Source organism: Pseudophryne corroboree, chromosome 3, assembly GCF_028390025.1.
Source record: "Pseudophryne corroboree isolate aPseCor3 chromosome 3, aPseCor3.hap2, whole genome shotgun sequence".
In the NCBI taxonomy this organism is placed as follows: Eukaryota; Metazoa; Chordata; class Amphibia; order Anura; family Myobatrachidae; genus Pseudophryne; species Pseudophryne corroboree.
This window is the reverse complement of record NC_086446.1, coordinates 279310131-279328676: the sequence shown is the minus strand read 5'-3', so window position 1 is coordinate 279328676 and position 18546 is coordinate 279310131. Positions and strand designations below refer to the sequence as shown.

General features: G+C 51.9%; 1 protein-coding gene across 3 annotated transcripts in view; it reads left to right on the top strand.

The window, feature by feature from the left end:
• UCKL1 (uridine-cytidine kinase 1 like 1) overlaps positions 1-18546 on the top strand; it is a 177602-nt gene that overhangs the window by 29926 nt on the left and 129130 nt on the right. For 2 of the 3 annotated variants that reach the window (XM_063959197.1, XM_063959196.1), the window contains exon 2: positions 8987-9174. The exons of the other annotated variant lie outside the window; for it this stretch is intronic. In XM_063959197.1, the coding sequence (XP_063815267.1) occupies positions 8987-9174 (188 nt within the window). The remainder of the gene's footprint in view (positions 1-8986; positions 9175-18546) is intronic. 3 annotated transcript variants of the gene reach the window in all.

Genomic DNA, 18546 nt, shown 5'->3' with positions numbered 1-18546 from the left:
CATGTCTCCTGCGGATCCCGTCTATACCCCATGGTCTTGATGTTGTCCCCAGCATCCTCTATGGACTAGGAGAAAAGGATTTACCGGTAGGTATCAAAATCCTGTTTTTTCCAGCTATTATCTATACTCCTTGCAGTGCTAAAAAAGCTCAGATTGTCTGGCTTATAGAGTAGCTTCTATTTAAATGTATCCATCCATGGTCTAAGTATTAACACTGCTTCTACCTGTGTTATTTCTGGTATCCAGTCTCTAGGTCGACCACTATTGGTCGACAGGGTCTCTAGGTCGACATGTCAAAAGGTCGACATGAGTCTTTCCCAATTTTTTTCTTCTTCACTTTTTCATACTTAATGATCCACGTGGACTACGATTGGGAACAGTAACCTATACCGAGCATAGGGAGTCGCTTTGCCCGAAGCATGGCCCATGAAGCGAGCCATGCGAGGAGACATAGGGGGTCATTCCGACTCGATCGCTCGCTGCAGTTTATCGCAGCGATCGGGTCGGAACTGCGCATGCGCCAATGCATGCCGGACAGCCGAAGGCTGTCGTTCCCTAGCGATCGCCTCTGCCTGATTGACAGGCAGAGGCGCTCGCTGGGCGGGAGGGGGCGGCACGGCTGCGTTTGGCCGCCGTTTTGGGGGCGCGGTGCGGCCAGTGCTGGCGTGGCCGGACCGTGCGGGGGTGGGCCGCAGCGACTGCGTGACATCACACGCAGCCGCTGCGACCAGGGACAGCGAAGAGGTTCTCCCAGCCAGCCGCAGGAGCTGCGCTGGCCGGGAGTTACTCCTCAAATGCAAAAGCATTGCCGCTGTGCGATGCTTTTGCACTTCTGCGGGGGGGCTGGCACTGACATACGGGGCGGATTAGCCCTGTGCTGGGCGTCCCCCCGCATGTTTGAGTGCCAGATCGTAGCTGTGTTAAATTTAGCACAGCTACGATTAACTCGGTATGACCCACATAGTGCACTAGTTGGGGTTCCCGGTCGCTCTACGGTGAAAACGACTCCCCAAAAAATAAAAAAAACTCATGTCAATCTAGAGACCCTGTCGACCTAGATTCCCTGTCGACCTTCCATACCACACCCGTTATTTCTCTGCTTTTCTTTCCTTATATAACCGACCCATATAAAATAGTTGTAAGTATAACAACCTCTCCTTTATTGTTGAGCTGGTAGACAAGGTTCAGATAAACTTCCAATTTTACTCTTGGTGATCCTTCGCAGTAATCTAACATAGATAAGCTGTGGGCACACAGGGGTCTATTCATGAAGCAGTGAAAAGTGTGGAGAAATGAGCCAGTGGAGAAGTTGCCCATGGCAACCAATCAGCAGTTCTGTATAATTTTATAGTCTGCAAACTATAAATGTTACTTCAATGCTGATTGGTTTCCATGGGCAACTTCTCCACTGTCTCACTTCTCCACACTTTTCACTGCTTCATGAAAAGACCCCACAATCTTTTAACACGCTCAGGGGCAGGTGGAGAGAGATAAACTGCCAACCAATCCGCTCCTGTCATTTTTCAAACCCAGCCTGTAGCATGGCAGTTAGAAGCTAAGTGGCTGATACTATCACTCTTCACTTTATCACTCGCCACAGCTTAGTACATCTCTCGATCCTCTGCAGCTCTTTCCTGGGGGTATATTTACTAAAATTTAGGTTACGGAAGTGTAGCTGTTGTCCATAGCTCTGACTGCACAGTCCCGCCTGGAATATCATACTGATACAGCCCCTACACAGGGCAGCCTCTAGGTGTGGTCACACACCCTTTTTCTTCTCTGTGCGAGTGGTTCCCTCCAGACCCACACTGAATCAGCTGCTCATTAGCACCATCTTTGCTAATTAAACATTATTATTACAATTTAGATTGCAAACTGTCACAAGTAGGGCTTTCCCTCCTCGTGTCCACAGCCCCCTCTACCCCTCTTATACATGTGCCCTAACACCACACCATCTTGCATCCCTTGGACAGGTTTCTGCTCTGGCTCAAATTTGCATAAACCTCACACGTCAGATGCTTCCACGCGCCACTCAAGCACACTTATCTTATGAAATAAAGACACCACAACTGTAGTTGGCGTGAAAAGGGGTCAGCTTTTATTTTCTGACTGAGAGGGAGGCCTATTAAATACTAAAACTAAAATGCAGACTTCCCTCTCTAACTAAAGGTGGCGAGGAGAAGAACGGTTAAACATAATAAATGTAACATGGGTGATAAACATTATAATACATAAAAAACAAGCAGTAAAAAACATATGTGTTAGGGAGCCTCCTGCCCCAGATGTTCCGGGATCGGCCTGCTGCCTCCATCCCAGACATCGAAAATCAAAACTCCAAGGACAGGGGTCAACCTTCTGCCACTACCCCTGTCCCCCAACGGTTGCAGGGACGGAGGTACGCTCCGCCCCTACGGGATAAAAGTTGGGCCACCGGCCCCGACATCCACATATGTTTTATACTAATTATATGGACCCACTTGTCAAAATGATGCCCGTAAACTAATTCTAAAAGATATAAATTACCTATAAATACACCCAAACTGACTAACTGTGAACTCATCATTAAACTTAAGTAACCGTTCAGAAAACCGGCCAACTGCCAGGTTACCAACCTGCCACCGCCACCGAACTAAAAAACCCACACAACAAAAACAGAAAAACTAACTAGAGAGACTTAAGAAAGCACAAAAGAAAACCAAATGAACTATCAAAAGGAAAGAGCTATCTAGAGGGACCTAAGAATGTAAATAATGTCCTCCAGGAAGATCAGCATGCCAGCCGGGGACAAATGCACCCCGTCAGACCGGTATTGTGTCGGATCACGGTAGGAAATACCACCGTGCGGCACAACCAGCCCGCCATGCTGGAGGACAGCACGACCAACGACCGAATTGACCCTCCTCCGAACCAGGTCAATCGCCCCGGGGTTAAAGGCTCCGCGCCAAGACCGCCGAGGAACGATGTCCGACCAGAGGATGAGGCAAAACGGCCAGTCAGCCATGAGTTCCAGTAGCTGGCACCTGATTTCGAGGCGAATGTCGAGCCCAGTGCGGCGTACCAGATCATTGCCCCCCAGATGCAAGACCAAAATCAGGGGGTACCCAAATCGGCCAACTGCCGCCCGAAGCCTGTCCCGCAGGCCATCCCAGCGGAGGCCTCTACGCCCCAACCAGCGCACAGCCTGCAGCTCCGGAAACCGGGCGGTGTCGCAGGCCAGAGCCGACACGGACAGCCAGTAGATGTAGGAATGGCCGACAAACCATAGAAAGTGCGGATCTAACCGCCGCCCTGCAAAATAAGGTGTGACTAAGGTTAGGAATGAAATAAATAAGGTATGTAAATGAGAAACCTGACTGCAGCCCTAACGGGGAGGGAGTGTGGGGGGGGGGGGGGGGGCCGCCCAATTTGACTTGAGGCAAAAACGAAACTTCGTTAGCCGGCAAAAGCCGAAATTAAAACCAACGATAAAACAAAAATTCCTCAAGGCTCCCGCAATCACAAAGTGCAACTGCGACGAGCGGCTAGTCCTCAGGGCGCACTGGGAGGAAAAGGCCTGATATAGCGTCTGACTGCACCAGACCTCCACCTACCCAGTGCCCGGACTTCGACCTCGGACCAACCCGCCGCAGCGGCAGCTGAAGCAGCGCCGATGCGGAAAGAGTGAGTCCCATAGTCGGCCGGAGATAGACCCAGGTACAAAATACAACGCCCCAAAACCGACCGGAATTGATATCTGGTCAACGGGGAGCCGTCACAATGGACGAGCCACCCGGTGGGCGTTGGAGGCCGTATGGACGAATATGCCCGGGCCGCGGAAACTGGACAAATGCCCCGCGCACGAGCCGGACCCATTCGAACCCACTGCCCCCTGCCGGCTAAGTCAGTCTTGGAGCGCTGAATTCTGCACCATAAACCGTCGGGGCGGATGACGACGTGGGCCTCCAGCATGGGCGAGACCGAAGCCCGAGAGACGGACACCAGCTCACCCACCCTGAACGCACCGTGGAAGGCCATAGTAAAGGCCGCCCGGAAGAGGCGAACCTCGTATCCCGAAAAGCAAATGCTCTGTAGGGATCCCAAAATCCGCCTCAGCAAAGCACCGGTGATCGGCTGGCGGGTATCCGGGAGGGGCGGGGTGGCCCGAGCCCAACCTTTCAACACCCGCCGGAGGAAAAAGGACTTCGTAAAATCCGCTTCCCCCCGCAGCTGCAGAAAGTAAGAGATACCTGCCAGAACCCTGTTAACAGACGCCCGCGAAATCCCGTCGGAGTACAGAACCCAGATGTAATCTAAAAGTAAATCATGAGAGGTCTTACCACACTGGCCTCTCTCCCGGATGAAGCGACACCACCGCTCCCAGGCGGCCCGATAGGCCGCAAAAGTTGCAGGGGCCAATGACCTGTGGGCTAACGCCTCCATTCTGGGTGGATGACCTGCCACACAGAAGCAGGACATAATTCCCCATGGAGGAGAGCTGCAGGAGCCAAGCGCCTAAATCGCTGCAAATCGCCGCGTGACAGGGCATCTGCAATTTCGTTACGCACGCCAGGGACATGTTTGGCTCGCAACGTAATGTTGTTGACCAAACATAACAAGACTATCTGCGCAATGACCCGCAATACCGGCAAGGACGTGGATTTTTGGCGGTTGATGGCAAAAACCACGCCCAGATTGTCGCACCAGAAGACAACATGTTTATTACGCAGGGCATCGCGCCATAAGTCTAAAGCGACCAGAATAGGAAAAATTTCCAGCAACAGCATGTTCGTAGTGAGGCCCATGCGAAGCCAGGCATGCGGCCAAGGAGAGGCACACCAACGACCCGCAAAGTAAGCGCCAAACCCGAAAGCGCCGGAGGCGTCCGTGAAAAGCTCCAGGGTCGGGCTAGACACGATCGCCTCCTGCCAAATACAGGTGCCGTTGAAACGAACAAGAAATTCGTCCCAAATGCTTAGATCCCGACGGATTTCGAGGGACAACCTGAGGAAATGATGCGGGCGTCTAACCCCCACGGTAGCCCGTTCCAATTTTCTACAGAAAACCCTGCCCATGGGGATCACTTTGCAAGCAAAGTTAAACAGGCCCAATAGGGATTGGGCCTGTTTGAGAGTGAGCTTGCCCGCGGACAGCGCATATATGATACCGTCACGTAAACGCAACACCTTGTCCGAAGGAAGCCTACAGAGACCCCTGACCGTATCAATCTGGATCCCGAGGTAAACCAAGGAGGCGGAGGGTCCCTCCGTCTTTTCTGGTGCAACCGGAACCCCGAAGCGCGCAAAGAGGGCCAGAGCCCCCTGCAGCAGGTTGACGCAGCGAGGGGAGTCTGAGGGGCCGATAAAAAGAAAATCGTCCAAGTAGTGGGAAATTGCCCGTTCGCCCGTTGCCTGCTGGAGACACCAGTGGAGGAAGGAACTGAATCTCTCAAAGTAGGCGCAAGAGATAGAACAACCCATAGGGAGGCACCGATCTATGTAGTAGCCATCGTCCAGCTTAAAACCCATAAACCTGAAGGCGGAAGGGTGCAGCGGAAGGAGACGAAACGCAGACTGGATGTCCAACTTACACATAACTGCCCCTGGGCCAAAAGACCGTACGGTGTCAATGGCCGAATCAAAGGACAGGTAAACGACCCTACACTGGTCAGCAGGGATAGCGTCATTAACCGAGGACCCCACAGGACAGGAAAGGTGTTGGATGAGGCGAAATTTGCCCGCTGTCTTTTTGGGCACTACGCCTACGGGGGACAAGACCAAGTCTGGCAAGGGGGGCTCCCGGAAAGGGCCTATCATCCTCCCTAAGGCCACCTCCGCCTCTACCTTGTGCCGGAGCACGTCCGGAAACTCCCGAGCCGAACGCAGGTTAGTACCCGCCCCAGGACCCACCCGTCCATGTATCGGCAAGGGGAAACCCGACGCGAAACCTAAGTGTAAAAATTGGGCGTCCCCCGACCGCGGGTATCGTCGCAGCCAGGGAATGAGCGCGCAAAGTCTAATTGGGGTGGGAGCTGTGGCTAGCGCCGGTGGCCGCGGGAGCGCGACTGTCGGGGCTGCGAGCCAAAAGCACTCCCGGTCCCAGGACTGGGGCAATCCTTAATGCCGTGGCCCCCGCCACATCTGATACAGGAGTGGCGAAAACGACATCGCCCCCCCAAGTCGCATTGTGCATTATTAAAAGCGAAGCATTTCCCATGCCCCGCGCGCCCTGCGCCTCCGCGAAAGCCGGCAGAACGAGAGGCAGGTTTTTTTGCCCATCGTCTTGCCGTGCCGCCGTCATCAGTGGCGGCCGAACCTTGTGTCAGTTCAGAGCACAATTCCACGTCTTTTTTACCAAAGTTATAGATCTGCCGGCCATGTTGTTTGCGTCGGAAATCCTCGTCGTAGCGCTGCCAGGCAGACCCTTTGTACTTATGGTACAGAACGTGTATGAGAAATTGATAGCGCACCACGTTCATATGTTCATCCGGGCGCGTCTCTAGGTAACGCGCCGCAAAGATCAACATGCAGCGGACCCAATTCTGGTAGGACCGCAAAGCGTCCTCGCTACCCTGCCCCTTTTTCTTAGCCGAAAGCAAGGCTTTGCGATCGTCGCTGGTAAGGGCAAAAATGTTCACACATTGGCCCTTACGGATACGGTCCCGGACCCGGGGCCTGAGTCCACGTTGTACCGCCGTATTGGCGCAGTGCACGGTGTCTGATTCCACCGATACTTGGGACGCAGACGAGGTGGAATACCGCCGCTTGCGTCGTCTACGACGCTTCACCCTGTGCAAGCCGCCATCTGAGGAGGACAGACCCTCCGAGGAAGTAGAGGCAAGGGAGGAATCTGTGCCCCGACGCCTGCGCCTACTGCGCTTGCCGGAAATCCTACCTGCGCTGCTACCTATGCTAGAGGCGCTGGAGCGAGTACCCGAACCCAAGCCGCTAGCGCTCCCCTTGGACCAGTCAGGGTCCGAGGAAGACTCACCTGCTCGAGAGGGAACGCCATCCGCGCCTCCGGCCACCGAATGACTCGTGGATACACCGGCGGACTCCATTGCCGACCCGACTACCGTGGCTGGGGAGACAAAAGAGACATTGTTCCCCTGCTCCGCCACCGGTCCCGCAGCCACCGGGAGCGGGGCAAAAGGGGGGTAGTTGCGCCAGGAGACAGAAGTGGAATAAGGGATTGCGCAATGCTATCCGCCAAGGAAGCGGTGGGCCGCCCCAGTCCCTCGGGTACGGAGGATAACAAGGGAGCCACCGCTGACACTACAGCGGCACAAATGGCGGACAAGACAGAGGCGTCCACCAGGGGTGCAGTCGCAGGGGCAGGTGAAGTAAGGACGGACCTCCTCCGCGAGTCACGCGCCCGACGTGAGGTACGCAAACTTCCCGTCGGGAGCAAGGATCCGGAGGATCCCTCACTGTCGGGAATCATGGCAGGGAAGCCGGAGAGTCGTCACCACTAGAAGGGAGGAGTGCGACGTCGGACTGAGAGCTGACCGCGGAAGCGTCGGCGGTTGAAAATTGGATGCGGGGAGGGGGTGCTGGGTCGTGAGGTGATTAGCTGGCAGGCGCGACCCCGGCCGCTGTCTGCCAGGAGGCGCGCGGCTGCGGGCGGCGGCCGAACCACTTGCCAATGCGGGCGTCCTGGATGGGCCCGACGCCCCGGGCCCCACCACGAAAGGGGAGGTCGGACGGGCAGGCACACCGCGGGCGGGCGCGGGCCGCCCCCGCGCGACAGGCCCCGCACTGTCTGCAATAGATAATGCCCCCCCGCTGGCGCGACGCCCCACCCCAACGCGGGAGGGCGCTGACCGCACGGGTAAGGGGGGTAGTGGCACAGAGGGGGTAAGCCTCATATGGGCCCCCCTGCTGTGCGGCATGTTTGCAGCACGCGCAGGCAGCAGTCCGGCTGCCGCGCGACCCCCCCACCCGCCCACTAACAGAGGCAGCCGTGTGTACTGGTGAGAGCCGCCGGGCGGGAGCTCCGCCCCCGCCCCACGTGACCCGCGCGGCCACCCGCTGTAAGAAGCGGCGGGGCCAGGGACGGTAAAACACCGTCCCTGGCAAGCCGCCTGAGGCTTCTCCTGCTCCCCGGCGCTCCGTCCCCCGCCGCTGATTGCAGCGGGGAAGGAGACGGGGAGGACGCACGTGGGGGAGCGCGGGCGGGCGGCCGAGCTCGGCCGCGCACAGCCCTCGTCTCCCTCACAGCCACAGCAGCCGCAGCAGCAGGGCTTCCCCGACCCGGCGGAACATCAGGGGAATCTAAAAGCCGGGCGGGGAGGCCAGCGCTGCGTGCAGGACGGGAAGGGGGGTTTCGTAACCCCGGCATGTCGTAAGGAGAGGAAAGGGTACCCGAGGAGTCACCGCAGGCAAAGGGGGGGGGGAATACCCAGCAATAACCTCTAAGAGAGGAGGAGAAGTATGAATAAAAGAGTTAAGGAATAGGATGAATGTAGAAGTAGGAATATAGGAAAGATAAGATATGGAAAAAAGAGAAGAAAATTAAAAGTATAAATTACTGAATGAATGAATAATACTTGCACTGCCTGCGTGAAGACACTGAAAGAGGCAGGAAATGGTGGATTAGCCACCTATATCCAGGCTGTACAGCCCCTATCCACAATCCGGCCAATGGCCTACCAGTTCCTCACTCAACGTTCCTCCCACTACAAAAACATTAACCCCTTGCAGGCCAAAGTGATGCACCAAGCGGCGCTCTGCAAGCACGGACGGCGTGTTTATGCTGCTGCTGTCATATTATATTCCTTACGCAGTCTTTCTGTCTATACTGTGTATGTCTAATCTCTGTTACCCTTGTATGGTATATTTTACCTGTAATGTTTTATATAATGTGAAGTTAAGTACATCATAGTATATCTGTTCTGTTATTCTACATCACCCCACTTGTTTTCTTTAACTGTCTAGTCTTACTTTCTGTTTGCTGTGTGGCGCCATATAACAAAAGCAATAACTACTATGATAATTACTGTCACCTGCAGCACAGACAGCAGCAGCCATAGCTTGCTGCCTTCAGTCAGCCCTGGACGTTCCTCCCGCAGACGCACAACCAGTCAGTGTAAATCGGAGCCCCCACTGCTTCGAACCAGCAAAAGGACCATCTACACAGCTGGGCGTCCTCCATGGTACAATGAGCATGGAACACAGTCTAAGGAGGCTTTTGTCATAGGTGAGACATGATACACACGCTGCGGTAGTTTTGTTACTAACAACCATAAGCTATAATAGCAGCATAGGGGATTTCTGTCCCTCCACATACATATCAATAGGAAGACGACATAATAATCATTTTATGTATATAGCTCTTTTCTCCAGCAGGACTCAGTCGCTTTACAGATAACAACAAAAAAACAAAAACAAAGTACATTGGAGGTCATTCTGAGATGATTGTAGTTGTGCTAAATTTAGCACAGCTACGATCATTCACACTGACATGCGGGGGGACGCCCAGCACAGGGCTAGTCCGCCCCGCATGTCAGTGTCGGCTTCCCCGCAGAAGTGCAAAGGCATCGCACAGCGGCGATGCCTTTGAACTTCAGGAGTAGCTCCCGGCCAGCGCAGCTTTAGCGTGCTGGCCGGGAGCTACTCATCGCTCCCCGGCCCGCAGAGGTTGTGTGTGACGTCACGCAGCCGCTGCGGCCCGCCCCCCGTTCGGTCTGGCCGCGCCTGTGTTGGCCGGACCGCGCCCACGAAACGGCGGCCAAACATCGCCGTTACGCCCCCCCCCCCCCCTGCCCAGCGACCGCCTCTGCCTGTCAATCAGGCAGAGGCGATCGCAGCCCTGCTACGGCCATCGGCCGTCTGGCATGCGCCGGCGCATGCGCAGTGGGGACCCGTTCGCTCGTCTGCGATAAAAAACAGCGAGCGAACAGGTCAGAATGACCCCCATTGTACAAAGGATTATTAAAAATAAAAACTAGACACTAAGCATACTGCAGGAAATTGGTGCAGACATTATGGCCGGTAGCTTCCATAGGTTGCATATTCCACAAACCAAAGCTACCAGATGAGGCTGCAGTGTAGGGCGCACTATGTAGGATTACCCTTTGTGGATTAGGTTACACCTAGACAAGAGTACACAAAATAGGTGGTTGAAGCGTCCTAACGCTAGGAGTAGGATACCAACCATACCATCAGGTCCATGTATTTTTCATACCATCCATGAGCATACAAACACAAGTTCAGTATTAATCTGTATTCACAAACTAGAATTCTAACACATATCGGGATGTGGTATCACAGTGGTTAGCATTGCTGTGTGATAGTGCCTGGGTCATGGGCTCTATTCTGTCCAGGGTACCATTTGTTTATATTCTTTGTTTGTGTTGGTTTTCTCCAATTATTCTATATCCTCCCACACTCAAAAAATGTCATGTTTGGTTAATGATGATAAACGTCTGGTACGGTACCCTCTACTGGGGCATGGACTGATGAGAATGATTAAACATTCTCTGAAAACGATGTGATATATGTTAATGCTATATAAATAAAGATTTATACATCTGAATTAACAGTACCTTGACATTCATCTGTTTGGGCACAGGGTGCTGTCTGGTACACTTAGGAGCTTGCAAGTGAGGTTCTGCTACTCTGCTACAGTTTTACAGGGATTGGGGGGGGGGGGGGGGGTACAGTGTATAACATCCGCCTGCTACAATCATGGCTGGGTGAAGGGGCGAGGTTATGCACACACTGATTGGTGATGTATCAATATGCTATTATACTCTATTTTAAGTATTACCGTGTTCAGGAGATGCCTGCTAAAATCTGCGGGCCACTGATGTATAATCAATACAGTCACACTGACTGAGGGGTGCAATAATAGGTATTATAAGGGATGGTGGACCTGCTAGGCTGCTAGAATCAATAAGGGGGGAAGGCACTCATATAATGCAGTCAACACTTATATGATTGGGTGTATAAATACGTATTATAAGGTATGGTGTCAGTGCCTCAGAAACTGATTGTAGCACGTCCCCGACCCCTTAAAATACCCATTTCTCTGACGTCCTAAGTGGATGCTGGGGACTCCGTCAGGACCATGGGGATTAGCGGCTCCGCAGGAGACAGGGCACAAAAGTAAAAGCTTTTAGGATCAGGTGGTGTGCACTGGCTCCTCCCCCTATGACCCTCCTCCAAGCCTCCGTTAGATTTTTGTGCCCGGCCGAGAAGGGTGCAATCTAGGTGGCTCTCCTAAAGAGCTGCTTAGAGTAAAAGTTTTGTAAGGTTTTTTATTTTCAGTGAGTCCTGCTGGCAACAGGCTCACTGCATCGAGGGACTTAGGGGAGAGAAGTGAACTCACCTGCGTGCAGGATGGATTGGCTTCTTAGGCTACTGGACACCATTAGCTCCAGAGGGAGTCGGAACACAGGTCTCACCCTGGGGTTCGTCCCGGAGCCGCGCCGCCGACCCCCTTGCAGATGCCGAAAAATAAAGAGGTCCACAAACCGGCGGCAGAAGACTTTTCAGTCTTCATAAGGTAGCGCACAGCACTGCAGCTGTGCGCCATTGTTGTCAGCACACTTCATAGCAGCGGTCACTGAGGGTGCAGGGCGCTGGGGGGGGCGCCCTGGGCAGCAATGATAGTACCTTATTCTGGCTAAAAATACATCACATATAGCCCCTGGGGGCTATATGGATGTATTTAACCCCTGCCAGGTCTCAGAAAAACGGGAGAAGAAGCCCGCCGAAAAGGGGGCGGGGCCTATTCTCCTCAGCACACAGCGCCATTTTCCCTCACAGAAATGCTGGTGGGAAGGCTCCCAGGCTCTCCCCTGCACTGCACTACAGAAACAGGGTTAAAACAGAGAGGGGGGGCACTTATTTGGCGATATGACTATATATATTAAAATGCTATAAGGGAAAAACACTTATATAAAGGTTGTCCCTGTATAATTATAGCGTTTTTGGTGTGTGCTGGCAAACTCTCCCTCTGTCTCCCCAAAGGGCTAGTGGGGTCCTGTCCTCTATCAGAGCATTCCCTGTGTGTGTGCTGTGTGTCGGTACGTGTGTGTCGACATGTATGAGGACGATGTTGGTGAGGAGGCGGAGCAATTGCCTGTAATGGTGATGTCACTCTCTAGGGAGTCGACACCGGAATGGATGGCTTATTCAAGGAATTACGTGATAATGTCAACAGAGACGGCCGGCAAACAAAATAGTACCTGTCCAGGCGTCTCAAACACCGTCAGGGGCTTTAAAACGCCCATTTACCTCAGTCGGTCGACACAGACACGGACACTGATTTCAGTGTCGACGGTGAAGAAACAAACGTATTTTCCTTTAGGGCCACACGTTACTTGTTAAGGGCAATGAAGGAGGTGTTACATATTTCTGATACTACAAGTACCACAAAAAAGGGTAATATGTGGGGTGTGAAAAAACTACCTGTAGTTTTTCCTAAATCAGATAAATTAAATGAAGTGTGTGATGATGCGTGGGTTTCCCCCGATAGAAAATTATTGGCGGTATACCCTTTCCCGCCAGAAGTTAGGGCGCGTTGGGAAACACCCCTTAGGGTGGATAAGGCGCTCACACGCTTATCAAAACAAGTGGCGGTACCGTCTCCAGATAGGGCCGTCCTCAAGGAAAATATCCTAAGAAGTATATACACACATACTGGTGTTATACTGCGACCAGCGATCGCCTCAGCCTGGATGTGCAGAGCTGGGGTGGCTTGGTCGGATTCCCTGACTAAAAATATTGATACCCTTGACAGGGACAGTATTTTATTGACTATAGAGCATTTAAAGGATGCATTTCTATATATGCGAGATGCACAGAGGGATATTTGCACTCTGGCATCAAGAGTAAGTGCGATGTCCATATCTGCCAGAAGATGTTTATGGACACGACAGTGGTCAGGTGATGCAGATTCCAAACGGCACATGGAAGTATTGCCGTATAAAGGGGAGGAGTTATTTGGGGTCGGTCCATCGGACCTGGTGGCCACGGCAACTGCTGGAAAATCCACCGTTTTTACCCTAAGTCACATCTCTGCAGAAAAAGACACCGTCTTTTCAGCCTCAGTCCTTTCGTCCCCATAAGAGTCATATCTGCCCAGGGATAGAGGAAAGGGAAGAAGACTGCAGCAGGCAGCCCATTCCCAGGAACAGAAGCCCTCCACCGCTTCTGCCAAGTTCTCAGCATGACGCTGGGGCCGTACAGGACCCCTGGATCCTACAAGTAGTATCCCAGGGGTACAGATTGGAAAGTCGAGACGTTTCCCCCTCGCAGGTTCCTGAAGTCTGCTTTACCAACGTCTCCCTCCGACAGGGAGGCAGTATTGGAAACAATTCACAAGCTGTATTCCCAGCAGGTGATAATCAAAGTACCCCTCCTACAACAAGGAAAGGGGTATTATTCCACACTATGTTGTGGTACTGAAGCCAGAAGGCTCGGTGAGACCTATTCTAAATCTGAAATATTTGAACACTTACAAATGTTCAAATCAAGATGGAGTCACTCAGAGCAGTGATAGCGAACCAGGAAGAAGGGGACTATAGGGTGTCCCGGGACATCAGGGATACTTACCTCCATGTCCCAATTTGCCCTTCTCACCAAGGGTACCTCAGGTTCGTGGTACAGAACTGTCACTATCAGTTTCAGACGCTGCCGTTTGGATTGTCCACGGCACCCCGGGTCTTTACCAAGGTAATGGCCGAAATGATGATTCTTCTTCAAAGAAAATGGACGACCTCCTGATAAGAGCAAGGTCCAGAGAACAGTTGGAGGTCGGAGTAGCACTATCTCAAGTAGTTCTACGACAGCACGGGTGGATTCTAAATATTCCAAAACCGCAGTTGTTTCCGACGACACATCGGCTGTTCCTAGGGATGATTCTGGACACAGTCCAGAAAAGAGTGTTTCTCCCGGAGAAGAAAGCCAGGGAGTTATCCGAGCTAGTCAGGAACCTCCTAAAACCAGGAAAAGTGTCAGTGCATCATTGCACAAGGGTCCTGGGAAAATGGTGGCTTCTTACGAAGCGATTCCATTCGGCAGTTTTCACGCAAGAACTTTTCAGTGGGATCTGCTGGAAAAATGGTCCGGATCGCATCTTCAGATGCATCAGCGGATAACCCTGTCTCCAAGGACAAGGGTGTTTCTTCTGCGGTGGCTGCAAAGTACTCATGTACTAATGGGCCGCAGATTCGGCATTCAGGAAGGGTCCTGGTGACCAGGGATGCCAGCCTGAGAGGCTGGGGAGCAGTCACACAGGGAAAAAATTTCCAGGGAGTGTGATCAAGTCTGGAGAATTATCTCCACATAAATATACTGGAGCTAAGGGCAAGTTACAATGCTCTAAACTTAGCAAGACCTCTGCTTCAAGGTCAGCCGGTATTGATCCAGTGGGACAACATCACGGCAGTCGCCCACGTAAACAGACAGGGCGGCACAAGAAGCAGAAGGACAATAGCAGAAACTGCAAGGATTCTTCGCTGGGCGGAAAATCAGGTGATAGCACTGTCAGCAGTGTTCATTCCGACGCCCGGGAGAGTGGGGACTTCATCGGGAAGTCTTCCACATGATTGTGAACCATTGGGAAAGACCAAAGGTGGACATGATGGCGTCCCGCCTGAACAAAAAACTGGACAGGTATTGCGCCAGGTCAAGAGACCCTCAGGCAATAGCTGTGGACGCTCTGGTAACACCGTGGGTGTTCCAGTCAGTGTGTGTTTCCTCCTCTGCCTCTCATACCAAAAGTACTGAGAATTATACGGCAAAGGGGAGTAAGAACTATACTCGTGGCTCTGGATTGGCCAAGAAGGACTTGGTACCCGGAACTTCAAGAGATGCTCACAGAGGACTCATGGCCTCTGCCGCTAAGAAGGGCTGGGCGGAAGATCATGTGATAGCACTGTCAGCAGTGTTCATTCCGGGAGTGGACAACTGGGAAGCGGACTTCCTCAGCAGACACGATCTACACCCGGGAGAGTGGGGACTTCATCCAGAAGTCTTCCACATGATTGTGAACCGTTGGGAAAAACCAAAGGTGGATATGATGGCGTCCCGCCTCAACAAAAAACTGGACAGGTATTGCGCCAGGTCAAGAGACCCTCAGGCAATAGCTGTGGACGCTCTGGTAACACCGTGGGTGTACCAGTCAGTGTATGTGTTCCCTCCTCTGCCTCTCATACACAAGGTACTGAGAATTATAAGACGGAGAGGAGTAAGAACTATACTCGTGGCTCTGGATTGGCCAAGAAGGACTTGGTACCCGGAACTTCAAGAGATGCTCACAGAGGACTCATGGCCTCTGCCGCTAAGAAGGGACCTGCTTCGGCAGGGACCCTGTCTGTTCCAAGACTTACCGCGGCTGCGTTTGACGGCATGGCGGTTGAACGCCGGATCCTGAAGGAAAAAGGCATTCCGGAGGAAGTCATTCCTATCCTGATCAAAGCCAGGAAGGAGGGGACCGCACAACATTATCACCGTATTTGGCGAAAAATTGTTGCGTGGTGTGAGGCCAGGAGGGCCCCCACGGAGGAATTTTAACTCGGTTGATTCCTGCATTTCCTGAAGACAGGAGTGTCTATGGGCCTCAAATTGGGGTCCATTAAGGTTCAGATTTCGTCCCTGTCGATTTTCTTCCAGAAAGAATTGGCTTCAGTTCCTGAAGTCCAGACGTTTGTTAAGGGAGTATTGCATATACAGCCCCTTTTGTGCCTCCAGTGGCACCGTGGGATCTCAACGTAGTGTTGGGATTCCTCAAATCACATTGGTTGAACCGCTCAAATCTGTGGATTTTAAATATCTCACATGGAAAGTGACCATGCGGTTGGCCCTGGCTTCGGCCAGGCGAGTGTCAGAATTGGTGGCTTTGTCTTACAAAAGCCCATATCTGATTTTCCATTCGGACAGGGCAGAACTGCGGACTCGTCCCCAGTTTCTTCCTAAGGTGGTGTCAGCGTTTCACCTGAACCAACCTATTGTGGTACCTGCGGATACTAGGGACTTGGAGGACTCCAAGTTGCTAGACGTTGTCAGGGCCCTGAAAATATATGTTCCAGGACGGCTGGAGTCAGAAAGTCTGACTCGCTGTTTATACTTTATGCACCCAACAAGCTGGGTGCTCCTGCTTCTAAGCAGACGATTGCTCGTTGAATTTGTAGTACAATTCAGCTCGCACATTCTGTGGCAGGCCTGCCACAGCCAAAATCTGTAAAAGCCCAATCCACAAGGAAGGTGGGCTCATCTTGGGCGGCTGCCCGAGGGGTCTCGGCTTTACAACTTTGCCGAGCTGCTACTTGGTCAGGGGCAAACACGTTTGCAAAATTCTACAAATTTGATACCCTGGCTGAGGAGGACCTGGAGTTCTCTCGTTCGGTGCTGCAGAGTCATCCGCACTCTCCCGCCCGTTTGGGAGCTTTGGTATAATCCCCATGGTCCTGACGGAGTCCCCAGCATCCACTTAGGACGTCAGAGAAAATAAGAATTTACTTACCGATAATTCTATTTCTCGTAGTCCGTAGTGGATGCTGGGCGCCCATCCCAAGTGCGGATTGTCTGCAATACTTGTACATAGTTATTGTTACAAAAATCGGGTTATTATTGTTGTGAGCCATCTTTTCAGAGGCTCCGCTGTTATCATGCTGTTAACTGGGTTCAGATCACAGGTTGTACAGTGTGATTGGTGTGGCTGGTATGAGTCTTACCCGGGATTCAAAATCCTTCCTTATTGTGTACGCTCGTCCGGGCACAGTATCCTAACTGAGGCTTGGAGGAGGGTCATAGGGGGAGGAGCCAGTGCACACCACCTGATCCTAAAAGCTTTTACTTTTGTGCCCTGTCTCCTGCGGAGCCGCTAATCCCCATGGTCCTGACGGAGTCCCCAGCATCCACTACGGACTACGAGAAATAGAATTATCGGTAAGTAAATTCTTATTTATTGCACCTCTCAGTCAGTGACTGTATTGATTATATATCTGTACTTTTAGTGTGACTGTTATGTTAATGCCTCCCCCTCCTCACTAATTGTAGCAGGCACTGCAATCATTGAGGAAGGGGGACGGGGGGCACTGATATATAATCCATACAGTTACCGACTGAGGGGTGTAATAATAGGTATTATAAAATGCTATTATAAAATGCGGTCAGTGAGTGAGGGGGGATACAATCAGCAAGCCTGGATCACTAATATACAATACAATCAGTGTGTAATAATAAGAATTTACTTACCGATAATTCTATTTCTCGGAGTCCGTAGTGGATGCTGGGGTTCCTGAAAGGACCATGGGGAATAGCGGCTCCGCAGGAGACAGGGCACAAAAGTAAAGCTTTTACAGGTCAGGTGGTGTGTACTGGCTCCTCCCCCTATGACCCTCCTCCAGACTCCAGTTAGGTACTGTGCCCGGACGAGCGTACACAATAAGGGAGGATTTTGAATCCCGGGTAAGACTCATACCAGCCACACCAATCACACCGTACAACTTGTGATCTAAACCCAGTTAACAGTATGATAACAGAGGAGCCTCAGAAAGATGGCTTCCTAAACAATAACCCGAATTAGTTAACAATAACTATGTACAAGTATTGCAGATAATCCGCACTTGGGATGGGCGCCCAGCATCCACTACGGACTCCGAGAAATAGAATTATCGGTAAGTAAATTCTTATTTTCTCTATCGTCCTAAGTGGATGCTGGGGTTCCTGAAAGGACCATGGGGATTATACCAAAGCTCCCAACCGGGCGGGAGAGTGCGGATGACTCTGCAGCACCGAATGAGAGAACTCCAGGTCCTCCTTTGCCAGGGTATCAAATTTGTAAAAATTTACAAACGTGTTCTCCCCTGACCACGTAGCTGCTCGGCAGAGTTGTAATGCCGAGACCCCTCGGGCAGCCGCCCAAGATGAGCCCACCTTCCTTGCGGAATGGGCCTTAACAGATTTAGGCTGTGGCAGGCCTGCCACAGAATGTACAAGTTGAATTTTGTTACAAATCCAACGAGCAATCGACTGCTTAGAAGCAGGTGCACCCAACTTGTTGGGTGCATACAGTATAAACAGCGAGTCAGATTTTCTGACTCCAGCCGTCCTTTAAATGTATATTTTTAAGGCTCTGACAACGTCCAACAACTTGGAGTCCTTCAAGTCGTCTGTAGCCGCAGGCACTACAATAGGCTGGTTCAGGTAAAACGCTGATACCACCTTAGGGAGAAAATGCGGACGCGTCCGCAGCTCTGCCCTATGTCGAATGGAAAATTAAATAAGGGCTTTTATAAAACAAAGCCGCCAGTTCAGATACTCTCCCGGCCGAAGCCAGGGCCAGTAACATAGTCACTTTCCATGTGAGATATTTCAAATCCACATTCTTTAGTGGTTCAAACCAATTGGATTTGAGGAAATCTAAAACTACATTTAGATCCCACGGTGCCACCTTAGGCACCACAGGAGGCTGTATATGCAGTACTCCTTTGATAAAAATCTGGACCTCAGGGACTGAGGCCAAATCTTTTTGGAAGAATATTGATAGGGCCGAAATTTGAACCTTAATAGATCCCAATTTGAGACCCATAGACAATCCTGATTGCAGGAAATGTAG